The 17,129-nt window shown below is 46.1% G+C and overlaps 1 protein-coding gene across 2 annotated transcripts in view; it reads left to right on the forward strand.

Moving 5' to 3' along the window:
- Positions 1-5,787: 5,787 nt before the first annotated feature.
- Dgkg (diacylglycerol kinase gamma) overlaps positions 5,788-17,129 on the forward strand; it is a 162,400-nt gene continuing 151,058 nt past the window's right edge. For both annotated transcript variants that reach the window (XM_038345521.1, XM_038345522.1), the window contains exons 1-2: positions 5,788-5,854; positions 16,803-16,879. In XM_038345521.1, coding sequence (XP_038201449.1) covers positions 5,788-5,854; positions 16,803-16,879 — 144 coding nt within the window. The remainder of the gene's footprint in view (positions 5,855-16,802; positions 16,880-17,129) is intronic.

A 17,129-nucleotide genomic window follows, 5' to 3' on the forward strand; every position in this document is an offset into this window, starting at 1 on the left:
CCTGCAAGTATTCACTAGCTCTGCCTTTGATACAACTGAGAAACTATGACACACCTCAGTGAACATACTTACTGTCCAAACCTCACCTTCAAATGTCCTTTATGTAAAGTAATCAGGCTCCATGGAGAACTAAGACTGATGAAATCAAGATGAACCAGAAAAGTTTTATAGCACCAGAAACTGAGAGTGTGCTCAAATAATGCAGATGTATGTTTACAAAACAGAAACCACTTGGAATGAGCTTCTACGGTTCAGATCTGGGACAATCTGAGAATCCAAACAAAAGAGCCCAAAGAGTAAAATAAGAACCTATGACTATAATTAAAATTATTATATTCTTATTCGTTGTGCATTTTGACTTAATATATAATCATTTACTACTTATAGAAATGTATTTATATATTAATTTATTCATACTAATACATACTGTGGCATATATTACTTACAGTATATGTAAATCCTGTGTGCACTGATAGAAATAAATTCCTACCTCTGCTGCTATAGATGATGACAAATAATTGGGGAAGGCTCTTCCTACTATAAACTCTTGATTAATATAAAATGAATGATTAAATTATAAAACCATTATCCTCATAATCATCTAGTCAACAGTCACCGCCGGGCGCTGAAACCAGTGGATAAAATTTTGATGAGTAGTTACCAGATTACAATAACCTGGGGCAGAATGATATCAAGTTCAGAAACCTGAGGCACGCACGGAACCTTCTCCCAGCTGCTGTCGGCTGATCCTTGGCCATCTTGCTAAGCGCTGTATCTGAAACAGAGTGAAAACCTTTCATTCATATATTTTTTTCACTGACAATTCACACCTTCACATAATGCGATATGATCGGATTACTCTGTCGTATCTCTCCTTATGTCCTTTGACGCCCTGCGGGCCAACAAGTCTCCCTCTTACTTTCAGGGCTACTTTCTGTGACCACTGGGCTTAATTAGAGTTGCTTGAATGACAAAGGCGAAGGGTTAGTTCCTGGAGCATGGGCAACGTGCCAGGAAAGACACCAATGAAGAAAACGGCTCTCGCTCCCCCAGCAGACATTAACCGCCAATAGTCCCTTCATCTAGCACTGACTTATGGCTATAAACATAAGTATTTAGAAGGTAGTTTGACAATATGTCAATTCAACAAAACCACAGAAAGAGGTTCCCAAGTAGAAAATGTGATCTTCCCAGCATGGGCTTTTGACCATGTTTATAATACAGGGCATGAGTCTTCTCTTGTGGAGCGGCCTAAAGTCCAGTCCGGAAATGTTATTCTGTCCATACTAGTTGTGCCACTCTTGTATCGTCGGGCACATCTTGCCCAGCATGGTGTTTGTGTAGCCCACAAGAAGGTAGAACATTTGGTGACAATTCTCCCATAGAGGCCTGCATAGCACCTACTGGCACTATGGACGCTCTCCAACAGAGAAGATTCCTGGCTTGTAGTCAGAGGCCCAGACACCTGAAATCATCACACAGATACTATATTATTTGCAATACTTTTTGACCAATAGCTTAAGTGTATTTCTAGCTAGTTCTTTTTTTTTTTTTTTTTTTTTGGTTTTTCGAGACAGGGTTTCTCTGTGGCTTTTTGGAGCCTGTCCTGGAACTAGCTCTTGTAGACCAGGATGGTCTCGAACTCACAGAGATCCGCCTGCCTCTGCCTCCCGAGTGCTGGGATTAAAGGCGTGCGCCACCACCGCCCGGCTCTAGCTAGTTCTTAAATCTTAAATTAACCCATCTCTATTAATCTGTGGATCACCACGAGGTCATGGCCTACTGGCCAAGTTTGGGCTCTGGCAGAGTATCTGTCTCCTGTGGCGGCTCCATGGCTTCTCTCTACTTCGCCTCCTCTCTCCTCCTCTCTCTGCTTGGAACTCCCACCTTACCCTATTCTGCTAAGTCACTGGCCGAAACAGCTTTATTCATTAACCAATAAAAGCAACACATAGACTGACTGACACACACCACTGACTCAATTCTAGATTGCTTTCTTTATGTCCTGCAACCAAAGTACATGGTGACTTCAGAAATGGGACGTTACTGTCTGGTTTGGGCAGGCAACAGAGAGAGACGACAATGGCCTAAATTGTCTTGGGGGCTCCTGTGGCCTCCCTGACCAGTAATGCATAAGGAAGTGGCATCCCACACCTGGCACTAGCTACTGCCTAATAACCTGTGACTTCTGGAAGATCTCCATTCAAACTTCCTTTTATTATTTTTTTTACATTTTTTTTCATTGATTATGTGTATGCGTATGGGTGGAAGCCATGAGGGCAGCTGAGTGTTGGTTCTCTCCTTCCAGTGCACCCTCAGGACTCACAGCAAATGGTCTCCTGCTGAGCCCTCCCCAGTTAACCCTTCCCTCCCCCAGCATTCACCCCACCTTTCATACCAGGTGTTGAGAACAGTCGTTTTCGTTGAATATGGCTGCATTGCAGGAATTGTATTGGAGGAAGAGGATTATATGTATATTGACCCAATCATAACATCTGATACATTTTCCCCCAGTTGTATCCTTCTTTTCAAACAGGAAAAAAAATTCCACAATTGAGAAAATCATCTAGAAAAATGTCAAATAATCAATCAATAAGAGGCAGAACCCAAAACCCAGAGCCTTGCCTTCTGTTTTTTGTTTGTTTGGTTTTGGTTTTTTGGTTTTGGTTTTGGCTTTTGGATTTTCAGGACAACTTTTCTCTGTAGCTTTGGAACCTATCCTGGAACCAGCTCTTGTAGACTAGGCTGGCCTCGAACTCACAGAGATCCGCCTGCATGCTGGGACTAAAGGCATGCACCACCATCACATGGCCACTGCCTTCTGATCTTGTAGTCAGCATTGTTCTAAGTGGCTGTGTGGCTCTGAGTTCTCTTAGAATGCTGGGCTTCCGAGGTGTGCAGAGTAACGAAGCCACAGAGCCATTGCTTCATTTCCTGTTTTTGTGTTGTTTGAGACAGGTTTTAACCTCACACTCACACTCCTGCCTTAGCCTCTGGATCCTGGGATCGTAGGCAGAGCCTACCACATAAGGCTTCCAGAAGCATTCTTCAGCAAACGCGTCGGTGGTTCCTGCTTTTTGTTTGGTTTGTTTCCACCCGATTTACTAAGCACTTAGCTTCCTTTTCCTCATCTATTAAATAGAGACAGCAACACAGTCATGTGTTATGGGGACCGGTTCTGAGAACTCAGATCTTAGATGATCTCATCACTGTGCAGACCCAGAGCTGGATGGCACGGTCGGTTTCTTAAGTGCCCTCCCTAGAACACAGCCATTACTCGTCTCTGTTGACAGAGTAATATGTGCATGCTTGTGTGTGCTGTGCTTGCCTATGCCTGACACGTGGCAGATTATTTTTTTTACAGTCTTCACTACAGATAAGTGTGTGATGTACTGAGCTAATGCAATATGAAAGCTAGACTGTCTGAGTTCCACTGTAATCTCTTGGGACCACCACTGGCTATTCAGTCTAGGTAGCATGGACATAACTGTCCTTAACATACATGCAATATGAGTACTAGATTAGGTCACATGTTAAAGCACATGACACAGTGTCAAACGAGCATCCTTTAAAAGATGTGGTCATTATTCAGCTTACTAGCAGGATTTTAAGAGCCATTGCTCGCTTTTGACTGCCCATCAGGGACTAGAGCCTCCAGAGGTCACAGGAAAGATTTATGTGTAGGCAATAGAACACACTGAAGGATTTTATTAGCAGGTGTGCTGTGATCTGGCTGGCCATGGGAAGGAGCAGAGCAGGGCAAAGAGAGCAATCATTGGTGAGGGGAGGAGGAACAGCAGGAGATGACAGACCCTGGGTTCGGGAGAGGACTGTGGTAGGGAGGGGGGAGCATGGGACAGACAACACAGCCTGGACTGCTGGCCGGATTGAACGAGAAGGAAGGTGGAGAGTTTAGGCTGGGCCTCAGCCAGTGGCCTTCTCCCTGACTCTTCGGAGTGACGGCAGCATAGCTGAGAAGCAGGAGGAAGGCACTGGCAGGTGCTGGCCTGAGGTAATTCAGAATATCTAAGAGACGGTTGGCGAGTCATAGCCCGGTGCAGGATTTGAAGATCTCTGGACATTGAGATCCAGACTGTGGATCGGCTCAGTGTTAGTGAGTCACTGAAGCCATGTAGAAATAGAGTTCCGTAGGGAATGGAGGCAGGCTGAGGAGACACAACAGTGCTCAGAGCTGGCAAAGGAAGATGAAGGAGACTAAGGGCAGCAGCTCTCAGGAAGACGTGAGATTCAAGATGAGGGTTTGCTGCCAGGAAACAGGATGTACCCCAAGAGAACGGGGCTCAGAGGGACCTGTGGGTTTTGAACTTGTGACCTTCAGAGAAGCAGATGTTGAAAACGAATCCAGACTGCCTTCTTAGAAGAGAGAGATCACTGTGAAAGAGTCCAGAGATGCAGGCAGCTCAGCCCCTGGCCACCTCACAGCACAGTCCTTTCTTATGGCGGAAGACTGTCAGTCCCGTGGGATAGTTCAGCCCTCCAGAGCAGGCCTGCACCAGCCATGACTACACACTACAGTAGGGAATCTCACATGTATCTCCTTTTTGGGACCTCCTTCTGTATTGCTAACACACTTGGGCCTCTTCAGATGGGCCTTGGAGTTAGCCCCAGAGTAGACCATACGGCATTAACCCTCAGCTTTATTCTTTTGTAATATTAGAACCAGTTTCTTTCCATACCCTCCCATCACACCAAAGGTTTTCCAACTTGTTTCTGTCCTTGACCCAGAATAAAATAGGCCGATATATGTAGTGTGCACATGTGGATATAACTTCAAGAAAAGTCTCATGAGACGTAACTCACTGCCGTGAGGACACTTGTGTTTCCGGCGTTCTCCCTTTACATCCTAATCTGTCTCGTTCTTTACTTTTGTCACAAAACTGACTTAGTGAAACCTACTGGGCTACGAAAGGTTCAAAGGAAAAGGCCTCAGTATTCCTGTCCCACCATCTCCCTTTGCCCTGGAACCCATACCTCCAGGCTGACAGGCCTTCCCCTAAAAGCCTCTTAGTGCCACTGAGAGCTGCTCCCGCACAACAAGTGGCTAGCCTGGGGCTGATTTGAATTTCCACAGTGGCCCTCCAGTGCACAGTGGCCCTCCAGTGCACAGTGGCCCTCCAGTGCACAGTTAGAAGCTCTGAGACTTGGTGGAAGGCTCCCCTTTCAAGCCAGCTGCATAGGCTGCTGTTCCAGGAGGATCCTGGGGGCCTCTAACAGCTGGAAACACTTTCATTTTGTGCCTCTTGAACCTAATAGCCCCAGTTGTGTGAGAAGTTTGGCCAGCCTATCACATGGGCCAGTTTCCCCTCACCATCCAACAGGACAGTGGAGCGGGGATGCCATGTGCTGGCTTTTGCTTCCTTCTCAGACCTCCCTGAAGGTAGACTACACCCTCAAGAAACACTGAATCATTGCCCACTTTCAACAGAGACTGCGCTGGTATTCCCCGCCCTCCCCACCTCCCCACCTCCCCACCTGCCACCCCCAGCATCTTATTCACAATGGCTTGTCTACTTTCATTCAGGAATTGCCAGGATTTCGGGATTGGTCTGGACCACAGCATGACGATGTTGCCCGAGGAGTAGCAGAAGTCTTTGTCAGCTGCCGAGAGCAACCCAGCACTGTCATCAACACGTGAGTGCCCAGAAGTCTTCGGAAGGCCTGATCCACCGCCTATCTGCAATGAGCCAGGCGCTGAGCTGGGCCTCGGCTTCTCCCTGGTGAACAGAACTCGACCCGTGGCCTTGGGCAATCACGCTCACCTGAAAGATGAGTGAAGGACGATGGGTCTCTCTCTCCTCAGAAGAATTTGATCAACTCCAGAAATATGCTGAATGTAAGTGCTGCCATTCACAGACGCGGGGTGAGGCTTCTCCTCTTCCAGGAGATGAGTTCCGGAGGATGGAGTTATTGCGGAGTCGTGGAGAACGAGGCTCGGCAGCAACAGTCACTTGATAAACACAGAATTAGGGCTTTCAGTATAAAGACACAATCCCTCTTAAGCTCTTGTGAATAATCCACACTCACTACAGAATTTGGAGTGCATACTGGGGGAAAGAAGGCTCAGCCAGCCCTTCACAACCCACAGCTGTCCTTGGCTGAGTCCTGAACCTTCCTTCCCAGGCCTGTATTCCACCTAACAAGATCCTACTGTATTCTTGGGCCAATTACCCCTTAGCCACAGTTCTAAAGGACAACAGGTGCATGGTAAGGGTGTCTCACGGTCACACACGTCAATCCATTCATGTGTTTTGAAATTAGAGACTGAGTTCCAACGTGTAACTCTCTCAGAAATTTGTTCTGGAAAGGCCTGGGATTTCATTTAGGGCTTGTAGCTTCCCATTTGCTGTGCCCACGAACCAGTCCAGCATCAAGTCACAGTCGTGCAGACATCCGTGTTGACATCTGTGTTGACATCTGTGTTCGTACCAGGAGCACACAGCTGTGTCTCCCACAGGCCACATCGAATCCTCACGGGTAACCAGAATCCGCTTAGGCTGAGGCAGAAACCTGTATGACCACTGTTACCTGCAACAAATCAGGGACCAAGGCCAAGTGCACCCCTGTGACGTCACAACTCACCACCCTGAGCCTCCACATCCTCCCCTATGACGTCACAGCTTACCACCCCTGAGCCTCCACATCCTCCCCTGTGACGTCACAACTTACCACCCCTGAGCCTCCACATCCTCCCCTGTGATGTCACAATTTACCACCCCTGAGCCTCCACATCCTCCCCTGTGATGTCACAGCTTACCACCCCTGAGCCTCCACATCCTCCTCTTGCCCCTGTGACATCACAGCCTACTACCCCTGAGCCTCCACATCCTCCCCTGTGATGTCACAGCTTACCACCCCTGAGCCTCCACATCCTCCTCTTGCCCCTGAGACATCAGAGCTTACCACCCCTGAGCCTCCACATCCTCCCCTGTGGCATCACAGCTTACCACCCCTGAGAATCCACATCCTCCTCTTGCCCCTGTGACATCACAGCCTACTACCCCTGAGCCTCCACATCCTCCCCTGTGATGTCACAGCTTACCACCCCTGAGCCTCCACATCCTCCTCTTGCCCCTGTGGCATCACAGCTTACCACCCCTGAGCCTCCACATCCTCCCTTGTGACGTCACAGTTTACCACCCCTGAACATCCACATCCTCCCCTGTGGCATCACAGCTTACCACCCCTGAGAATCCACATCCTCCTTGGTGTAATGAGAGGAATGGACCAGGGCCTCAGGGATGACATGGTTGGTAAAGTACCTGCAGCCAGCACGAGGACCTGAGCTTAGAACCCCAGCATCTGTGTGAAAAAGGCAAGAAGGGAAACTCAGGTGCTGTGGCAGGCACCTGTAATCCTAGCTCTGGGAAGAGAGAGACACGGAGATCTCTGCAACCTGTTGGATGAACCAGCAAGCTCCAGGTTCAGGGACAGACTCAAACTAAAAAAGAAGAAAATGAGGAGAGTGACTGGGGAAGATACCTGATATTGACTTCAGGCCTCCATGTGCACACATACACATATACACATACGTATACACCTGCATACACGTGTGTGCGTGCACACACGTACACACACACACACACACACACACACACACATGAGTGGACACACCTTGAGTTCTTAGTCCAGGCTAATGATGTGTGGCTCCATCCATCCCCAAGACCAATGGGAGTCCATGTTGTACTGGTCAGTCTTGCTGCTGGTGTTCTGGAACCCCTTCTAACCTCAGTGGGTTTACAGAAATTATGCAATGTTGACAGAGAACAAGGGTAAATTCAGTTTTTCTCAGAAAAGCAGCACAAAGACAGGGCCTATCCTGTGGGGTGCAGAGTCCTGTTCAGCAGTCTGATCTGGGCTCGAGACACAAGTGGAGCACAGCTCAAAGACTCAGAAACATAGCACGCCCTCGAACCTCTGGCTAGCGATGCACATAAATGCCCCAGGAGCTGAAAGAGAGTAAAGAAGGATGGTAGCCATCTGGAACACAGCGAAAAACAGTGTGAGTGATTAGATAACAGAAATCGGTTGGCTCCCAGCTGTGGAGGCCCTGAGTCCAAAGCCAAGACATTGGCAAGTTGGCTTTTCCGTGGGCTAGAAAAAATGGCCTCTCCTAGGCTTGTGCCCACAGCTTGTTGCTAGCCTGGTTCTCCATCCCACTCCAGCTTGACCTCATCTTAACTGCTTAGATCTACAATAGTCCTATCTAAGGTCATATCTTGAGCGTCTAAGGCTTTTATCACATAAGTAGGGGACCACACTGAAGCCACAGGAGAAGATCTAGTGGAGTGAACTCTAAACCAAGTCAGAGGGTCCATGGGGACAAGGTGAGCAGAGAATTAGGCAGAGATCTGGACTGGATTGGGAGAAAGAGCAGAAGGATAAGGAGAGAAAGACTCACATCAAGCCGGCTTTTCATGTCACCGTGTGGGCCCTAGGCCAAGTTGGTGAGCTACAGAGCCGTGAATCTGGAGGCAGTCTATAGAGCAGCTCACATCAGGAAGCTGCCAAGCCATGAGTCAGGGTCTTGGTTGGTATAAAATCTAGTTTGAATCAAGGAATAAGATTATAGGGCAGAATTCAAGTCAGTTTGGGGGAAGTGTGATGGAAATGTTATCCACATACGTAGAGCAAAAGGAAACCCATGGAGGTCTCTCAAAACTGAGCTCTGAATGTGGCAAATGGGGGACCTCAGGGTTGGTGGAGACAGTTTGGGATGGTGAGGGTCAAGGTGACAATGGCACACTCGGTCACACAACTGTGTGTGCCAGGCTCTTACGAACCAACAAAGAGGAAGATGCAGTTCCTGTCCTCACCAGGGCAGAGATGGGACTCAAACAATGACATCTCCATGTGACAGGTGTTAAGAAGGCTGAGTTGGCCTTGCAAGGTTCAGTCCTATCCAGGTGGAATGTCCTTGTACAATTCTTGCGCTTAGGCACAGGCTGAGAGTCTTGTAGAGTGTGGGAGGAGTTGGAGAAAGAACCAGAATCCCTTGCCAGAATTCTCCTGGGAGAGATTCCAGCACATAAAGGTCTGAGCAGAACTCAGGGCTGGGCTACGGTCTGACCCGGGAGTCCTATAGAAACAACGGGGGGGGGGGGTATGAAAGAAGGAAGGTGCATTGGAGATTAGAGTGGTAGGAGGAAGAAGCATGGCCTCAGCTAGGGATTCAAGGAGGGCAAAAGGTCAGAAGACAAGAGAACTAGAAGAATAACCAGCTTAAAAAGAGCCCAGGCAGGTGGGGAATGTTGATGCACACCTGTGGATCCCAGCACAGGATGCTGGACCGAGTGCTCCGGTAATGCTGTGCAAACAGGAAAGGGGGGGGGAATATAAAATTCTCGGAAAATGATTAATCCTTAGAGGAAGCCTTGAAAAAGTCGCTTCCACCAATTTTAGGTGCATTCTGGTGTTCAGTCAGATCGCATTGCCATAGCAACCAAGTCTTCCAAAACCACATAAACAGGAGCCTTACAATAGCAAAATGATGAAGGACACAGCCCAAGAACTGGGATCTTTGGGGGCTAGGGAGGAGGTATGTGCCACTCGTCTTACATAAATGTGCACCTTCTCTGGAGGCCTTTGATAGGAGAAGCTCTCTTAAAGCTGCTCCCGGAACATTGATTTAAGTCTATGCCATAATCAGTCACACATAAACATATATATGTCTATACTTGACAGTAAGGCAACAGCAAAGGATGTTTATCAAGAGGCTAATGTGGTGGTAAGAAATTTTTATTTCTTACTGTAGTCCTAGCTCTCAGGAAATAGCAGTGGAAAGATGGCAAGATGGAAGCCACTTTGGGCTATGGAGTTGATTTCAGGCCAGAAAGGAATATCTATCACCTGCCGTGGTGTAATGAAGAAGCAAATGGAATGCCGGTTTCATTTGTTTCAGTTAAGCTTCAAGAAATTAAATAAAAATGTCTTTTAGAGGTAGTCAATCCAATATAGGATAGATAGATGATAGGATTAGATAGAGTAGATAGATAGATAGATAGATAGATAGATAGATAGATAGATAGATAGATGATAGATAGATAGATAGATAGATAGATAGATAGATAGATAGATAGATAGATAGATAGATAGATGGACACAGATGGATACCAATTAAATCAGAACAAAAAAGCTGAGTACATTGAAGACAGTGAACCCATCCACTGTGCTTTTAGAAAGTGTGTTTTGTTAGACTTAGATCACAGCAAAGTGTGCTACTCCAAGCTGCAGGTACAGTTCCAAACGTTTCCCGTGTTCCTCGTGGTGTGGGAGAACATGTGCAGGCTAGAGTTGTAGGACAGTGTAAGGTCTACATAGGCATCTCCAGTACCCTGCTGTCTGTAATGCTAGCCAGCAGGGCATGGCTGCAAATGCCTCTGCAGTCCCGCCCTGCAGAAAGCCTATTTAGTCCCTTCCAGCTTAGAAGGGAGCTGTGGATGTCTTCTCACCCACATCTCATTAAGCTCAGCCTCTTCTCCCTCTGTGAGGATTAGGAATCTGCCTACACAGCCTCACAGAGTGTGTGACTAGGAAGAGATCCCTTTGGAACAATGCCACTTGGAGTTTAGTAACCCTTGAATCTTCTACACAGCTGTTCAAATGTAGATGAACTTTCTCATCAGGACCTCCAGCTCCCAAACAATGACATGGAGACTTCTTATTAATTATGGAAGCTTGACCTTAGCTTAGGCTTGTTCCATTAGCTCTTATAATTCAAATTAACCCTTATCTTTTAATCTATATTCTTTTAGGTGGCTCTTTACTCTCTACTGCCCATCTTGCTTCCTCAACATCTGTCTAGCAACTTCCCCTTTCTTCTTCCCAGAGCTCTCTCTGTCTGGAAGTCCTGCCTATACCTCCAGCCTAGCTATTGGCCATCTAGCTTTTTATTAAACCAGTTACAGTGAAACATCTTCACACAGTGTAAAGGAATATTCTGCAATGTTCCCTGCCTAGGCCGAGGGCCATTTGATCATAATCTGTAGGTGTGGGACCCAGTCATCAGTATTTCCTAAGTGCTCTATATGATTCCAACATGCAACCCAAGTTGAGAACCACTGACCCGTCACCTCTCCCCTAGAATATAGGACACAAGGGACAGACATGCCCACCCCAACTGATCCCTTTTCTAGTCTTCCTTCCTTCAATAAACTTTTATTGAGCACCTGGTCTATAGGCTGCATGCTGGGAACAAACTGAGCAGGTGAGGAGGTACAGTTGGGAGAACGTGTGTATGAAAATGAGTCGGTGCATGCCCCTGGGCTTCTCTACATATCTCCCATCCTGCTCCATGGTCTGATTCTTCCTCACTGAACAGACTGTGTGGGCTCCTGGCCCCGGGATTTCTATGGTAATATCATCCTCTCTCCTCCAGCCCCGGCAGAAAGTACTGCTCTGGTTGTTTGGCTTATTCATGCGTCTTTGGCTCCTGGGAAGAGTTACATGGTTTATCTGTACATCCCAGCCACCTTCTGGTGTCCCCTGACTCTACCACTCCTCCATTGGGAATCATCTACAGTCATTCCAGTATATAAAACACATCAGCCTGGCCTCCACCTCACGGTCTCTTTAGAATTGTGAGAGGTCACCCTGAGCTGTTAGCCCATCAACAGGAGTATTGCTTGAGGCTTGTTCACCCAAAGTGACCTCATCCAACATGACTGTAATTGGTGTCATCATGGGCCTTGGTCCAGATCTACAGGCTGAGAACCCAAATTTATCCCAGATCCCAGGCAATTCCTGTGCTCACTGCAATTCAAGAAACTCCTAGGGATCTCTGAGGAATGGGAAGTTTGGCACCTCCAAATTTCATTTCTCTATATGAGTTTTCAGATTCATTTTTGAAGTGTTCATTCATGCTCACTTCCGAATTTAACAATTGTGTTCACAACTAGAAGATAGCCTATAAACTTTGCAGTTCTGATCCAGATAGTGGGGCTGATGTTCTGCTATCAACGCAAGTCTCTGATTGATCAGCTTGTTCTCACAGACAGCATCCCTGCCCCACACCCATGTGGCAAATGCTCTGTGAACACAACCGATTCCCTTTTTTATAAATAGGCCTTAAGTTTTCTTAAATGCTGGGAACAGATGTTTAGTTTGGGTTCCTGGCTCACAAAACATAAGGGATAATCATGGATTAAGAGTTTTTCTAGAGGGCTGGAGAGATGGCTCAGCGGTTAAGAGCATTGCCTGCTCTTCCAAAGGTCCTGAGTTCAATTCCCAGCAACCACATGGTGGCTTACAACCATCTGTAGTGAGGTCTGGTGCCCTCTTCTGGCCTTCAAGCATACAGACAGAATGTTGTATACATAATAAATAAATAAATGTTTAAAAAAATTTAAAAAAAAAGAGTTTTTCTAGAGCAGTTGTAACAGCTAGTGTCCTCTCACTGAGGGGAGCTGATATGGGATTCCTCTCTGTATGCTGTGAATACCATTAATTAACAAAGAAAGTGGCTTGGCCTGATAGGGTAGATAGGTGGGGAAAACTAAACTGAATGCTGGGAGAAGGAAGGCTGAGTTTAGGAGAGAAGCCATATAGCCCTGCTAGAGACAGACACCAGAATTTTAGCCTGTAAGCCACAGTCATGTGGCGATACACAGATTAATATAAATGGGTTAAATTAATATGTAAGAGTTAATCAATAAGAAGCTAGAGCTAATGAGCCAAGCAGTGATTTAATTAATACAGTTTCTGTGTCATTATTTCGGGGCTAAGCAGTCGGGAAACAAACAAGCAACCTCCTTCCAACAGGGAGCCTTCTCCACACCTATCTCGGAGAGGATCTGTCTGCTTGTGGTCCAGCCAATCTGCATGTATAATATTATATTGTATATTGACCCAGCTTTGCCAAACAGCTGAATAATTTGACCTGTTGCATGGAGTTCTTTGGTTCTGGTCACTTAAACAATGGAAATTGCCTGGCATAGTAACTTCAGACTTGTCACAGTGGTGAGGTTTTTTTTAATTTTAAATAATTATCCAACAATAACAGCTACTTCTTAAGGTAGTCTTTGCTTGGAAGAATATAAGCAGATGGCAGAGCAATGATCCTCAGCACGGCTCACATTTTAATCCACCAGAAAGCTTTCCATTGTCTTGTTTTCTGAGAGTCCCAATAGATGCTGCCTTAATAGAGCTTGAGAGCAGATTTTAGCACGTATGGGAGGTGCCCAGCTGACTCTAACATGCAGCCAGACTTCAGAACCGCAGTTCTAGAATTTCAAAGGTTCAATCTTCCGATTTAGTGTTTATCTACTGGGTAAAGCTGACAGCCATGATGCAATTACTCAGATATACTAAAAAAAGGAAAAGGTAACACACACCCTTAATCCCAGAACTCGGGAGGTAGAGGCAGGTGGATCTCTGTGAGTTCAAGGTCAACCTGGTTGACAGAGTGAGTTCCAGGACAACTAGGGCTACACAGAGAAACCCTGTCTTAAAAAAACAAACCAAACAAACAAGAATGAAAGAAAAAGGATATGGAAAAAAAGAGTTTGGACCCACGTCTGTGTCCTCCTCTCTAACATTAGGACAAGTATTACATCAGACAGTAGTTCTGAGCATTTGGATGAGATGCTGTAGCAAAATAGTGCACATCATTTGACCAACTCACAATGAATGAAAAATGTTGCCAGACTGGTAGACGTGACACTATTCTCTACATTGAGAAATGCAACTTAACATCCTCTGAGTCCATGGTGGCACCATGACACAGGGTGCGACAAGGGAGTTCTTTGCTGAGGTTACACTCTTGAGCCCCCAATAATGACTGAAATAAAGTGAGGGCTGTCCCATAGGAGCCTCTCATTGTAACCCTTCCTTCCTCGCAGAAAAAGAAATCTCCTGAGAGGAAGCAGCCAGAAAGTGTCAGAGGATGTCAAGAGAAAATAATGTTCCCCACATTTGAGAATTGGGTTGTTTCTATTTTTAAGAAGTGCTGCTGCCCTGGGTCTATAAAAGCCCTGTCCTGGCTAATTTTATAGCAACTTGATATAAGCTAGGCTTATCTGCAGAGAGGGAACCTCAACTGAGAAAAAAAAATGTCTCTATTAGATTGGCCCATAGACAAGTGTGGGGGGCTCACTTGATTAATAATTGATGTGGGAGGGCCCAGCCTGCTGTGGGCGGTGCCACCCCTGGACTGGCGGTCCTGGGTGTTAGAAGAAAGTAAACTGAGTAAGCAGCATTCTTTCGTGGTCTCTGCATCAGTTTCTGCCTCCAGATTCCGGCCATGAGATCTGGCCCTGACTTCCTTTAGTGGCAAAGTGTGACTGATCTGGCAGTGTAACCCAAACAATAAACCTTTTCCTCTCCAAGCTGCTTTTGGTCATGGTCTTTATCACAGCACTAGGAAGCTAACTAAACAAGCCCCCTCCATGAGACAAATTGAAATCACTGGTGAGGAGGAATACTCTGATGGGAAATTAGTCAGAAATACTTTGGGTTGTTGGAGAAGTTTATTTTCCTTTAATTTTAGGTTATTTATTAAGAATATTAGGTAGTTTTCTCATTTTTCTCTTGTTTCACATCTCATTAAGTGTGAAATTTGGTAAGTAGGCATGTATGGATGTATTGCATTCAAGTATACAAAAGGATTTGGAAATAGAACCGTAACACTGGAGATCAAAGTATTTCTGCTAAGGTGAACTTGGAAGTTTGTAAACTGTGGAGATACTATCAAAAAGCATGGATCCCATTGAAATTAATCCTTGATTCCCAAATCAAAATGCTACCTTTATATTTGCCCTTGCAGAAGGCACACTAGGCTAGCCACTTCTCAGACTTGCATTGTTTAGGTCTGGGCACTTTAGGTGATCTAAAAAGCATGCCACTGAAACATATCATAAAATATAGGATCTCCCCAGGTGATACAACCACTTGTAGGAAAATTAAAATATGCATATGAGAATGACTGAGCTCTGGCCTACTTCTCAGACCCCAGTATGGTCCAGAAGCAGCCATCACCTGGACCTCGGTCTCATCTTGATTTATCCCTTGCTCATTCAGTGCCATCCCTGTCCCCACAGCAATCACACTTTGCCTTGTGCTCACAACTATTTGCTCAGTGATAGTGGAAAATGATGTGGGAAAGAACTCAGACTTTTGACCCGGTCTATACCTTAAAACTCTTGCTCTTGGGAAAAGTCATTTCATTCTTATGAATTTTAACTTCGTCATTTGTGGACTGAAAGAATTATCCCCTTATTTGTACATAATTACTAGAAGAAGGTTAACGAGACTCCACAGGTAAATATCCCCACTAAGGGGCCGTTGGCATCACCGGCCACTCAACCCTCTCCCCCACCAGGGCTTTCAGCCATGCCTGCAACGTGGTACTAGCCTCACAGTGCTCTCTGGATTGAAGGGAAGCCACCCAAATTGTTGGCATCTGCTGCCTTGAGCTTACTGAGCTATTAGCCTTGCAGCATCTGCTCTGAGTTTCAGAAAGAAATTGCCATTTTTAGGCAAGAGCAGCATTTTCATGTAGCATTTCAAAACGCCTCAATCCTGCAATGATTATACCTCCTGCTTGATAGACTCTAGTCAGCAAAACCACGGAGAACAGCCCAGCCTGTGAAGGATTCAGATGTTTAAATAGAAGCAATAATGAAGCTTGAAGAAGCTTTTAATTACCCAGAATTCCTGGAGGCAGGGGAAGCACTGGTCATAGAAACACTAGTTTCCTTCGCGGTCTGCTGTGCTGAATCGCGCATGCACACTTGACGCATTTCTGTGACAATTGCTAATTCTTTTTGTTCTCAGTTCTTACAAAATTCCCACGAAGCAGCAAGCCGTGTTTTCCCTGTGTTTCTGGAGATTTTTTTAAGACTGATTTTTGTTTCATGTGTGTGAAGATTTGGCCTGCACGTGGCCTGTGTCCTTAAGTGTTGAGCCATCTCTCCAGCCACTTCTGGGTTATTTTCTATAGGTAGCGCGATTTTTAAGTCACCATGCCCCCCCCCCGAATCCCCTAAATATCTAGTTCCCATTTGGTGCAAATGTCACCCGTGGGGAGCATCGAGGAGAGGAGGAAGTGCAGAGGTCAGAGAGACGCAGTTTCCAGGGAAAGTCCCCTCAGTCAGAATACAGTAGAGAAGCCTTGGACTATCAAACCAGGCGGCTTAATTGTAGGACATAATTGAGGTTAATTGTCTGTGTCAGATGAATAACTTAATTCTTTCCATCAAGATGGGAAATAAAGATTAAAGACAAGGGGACCCAGCTGTCAGGATCCCAGAGCCGGAAGAAACCGCCTCTCACAGTATACTGTTTCAGCACCAAGGGCAGAAGCTTGCCTGCTCTTCCCCCTGGGTGTGACTAATGAAGCTGACTTCCGGCTGGCTTTTTATTTGCTTTGTTGTTGTTTTAAAGGGGGATCTGTTTGTTTGCGTTTGTTTGTTTGACATAGAGTTGGGGAGGTGGCTCTGAGGGTAGAGGCTTAAGAACCTGAATTCGTTCCCAGCACCCATATCAAATAGTTTACAACCACCTGTAACTGCAGCTCCAGGGGATCTCCCCCCATCTCTGACACACACACACACACACACACACACACAATTTAAAATAAAAATAAAACCTTTTTTTAAAATAAAGATAGTTCCAACAGCAAAGGAGAGAGAAGGCTGGGAAATGTGGAAGGACGTGAGGGGAGACAGGACACATCTCCACGTGGCCCTGAAGGGCTGCTCCATCTTACTGCGGTTAGGTAGAATTTGTCTAGCCTAGGCTTCATTAGCCACCTACCCGTGTTTTACATTTGAATTGTATCTCTCCAGATTCCTCCAAGAAAATAAAAGATGTGCTGACTGAATTTAATGAAGGTGGAAGCCTCAAGCAATGTGACACACACAAGGTAAGACTATTTCCATTTTAAGTCTCTTTTAAAAAAGATTCTGTGTCCTAGCCGTTCCCCACTGGCATCTCAACTTGCCTTGAAGACCTTGCTCTGAGACCTGTGTCGCCCCAGGTCTCAAGCGAGCCATCCATGCCATCTGTGTGTCGTCTCCCCACCCCCCACCCCCGCCCCGTGTCCTTTCACACGCCTACGCCATCCTACAAGACTCCATCACACCCCTTTCGCTCATGGCTCTCACTCCTCCCCA

The sequence above is a fragment of the Arvicola amphibius genome, chromosome 10 (assembly GCF_903992535.2).
Source record: "Arvicola amphibius chromosome 10, mArvAmp1.2, whole genome shotgun sequence".
NCBI lineage: Eukaryota > Metazoa > Chordata > Mammalia > Rodentia > Cricetidae > Arvicola > Arvicola amphibius.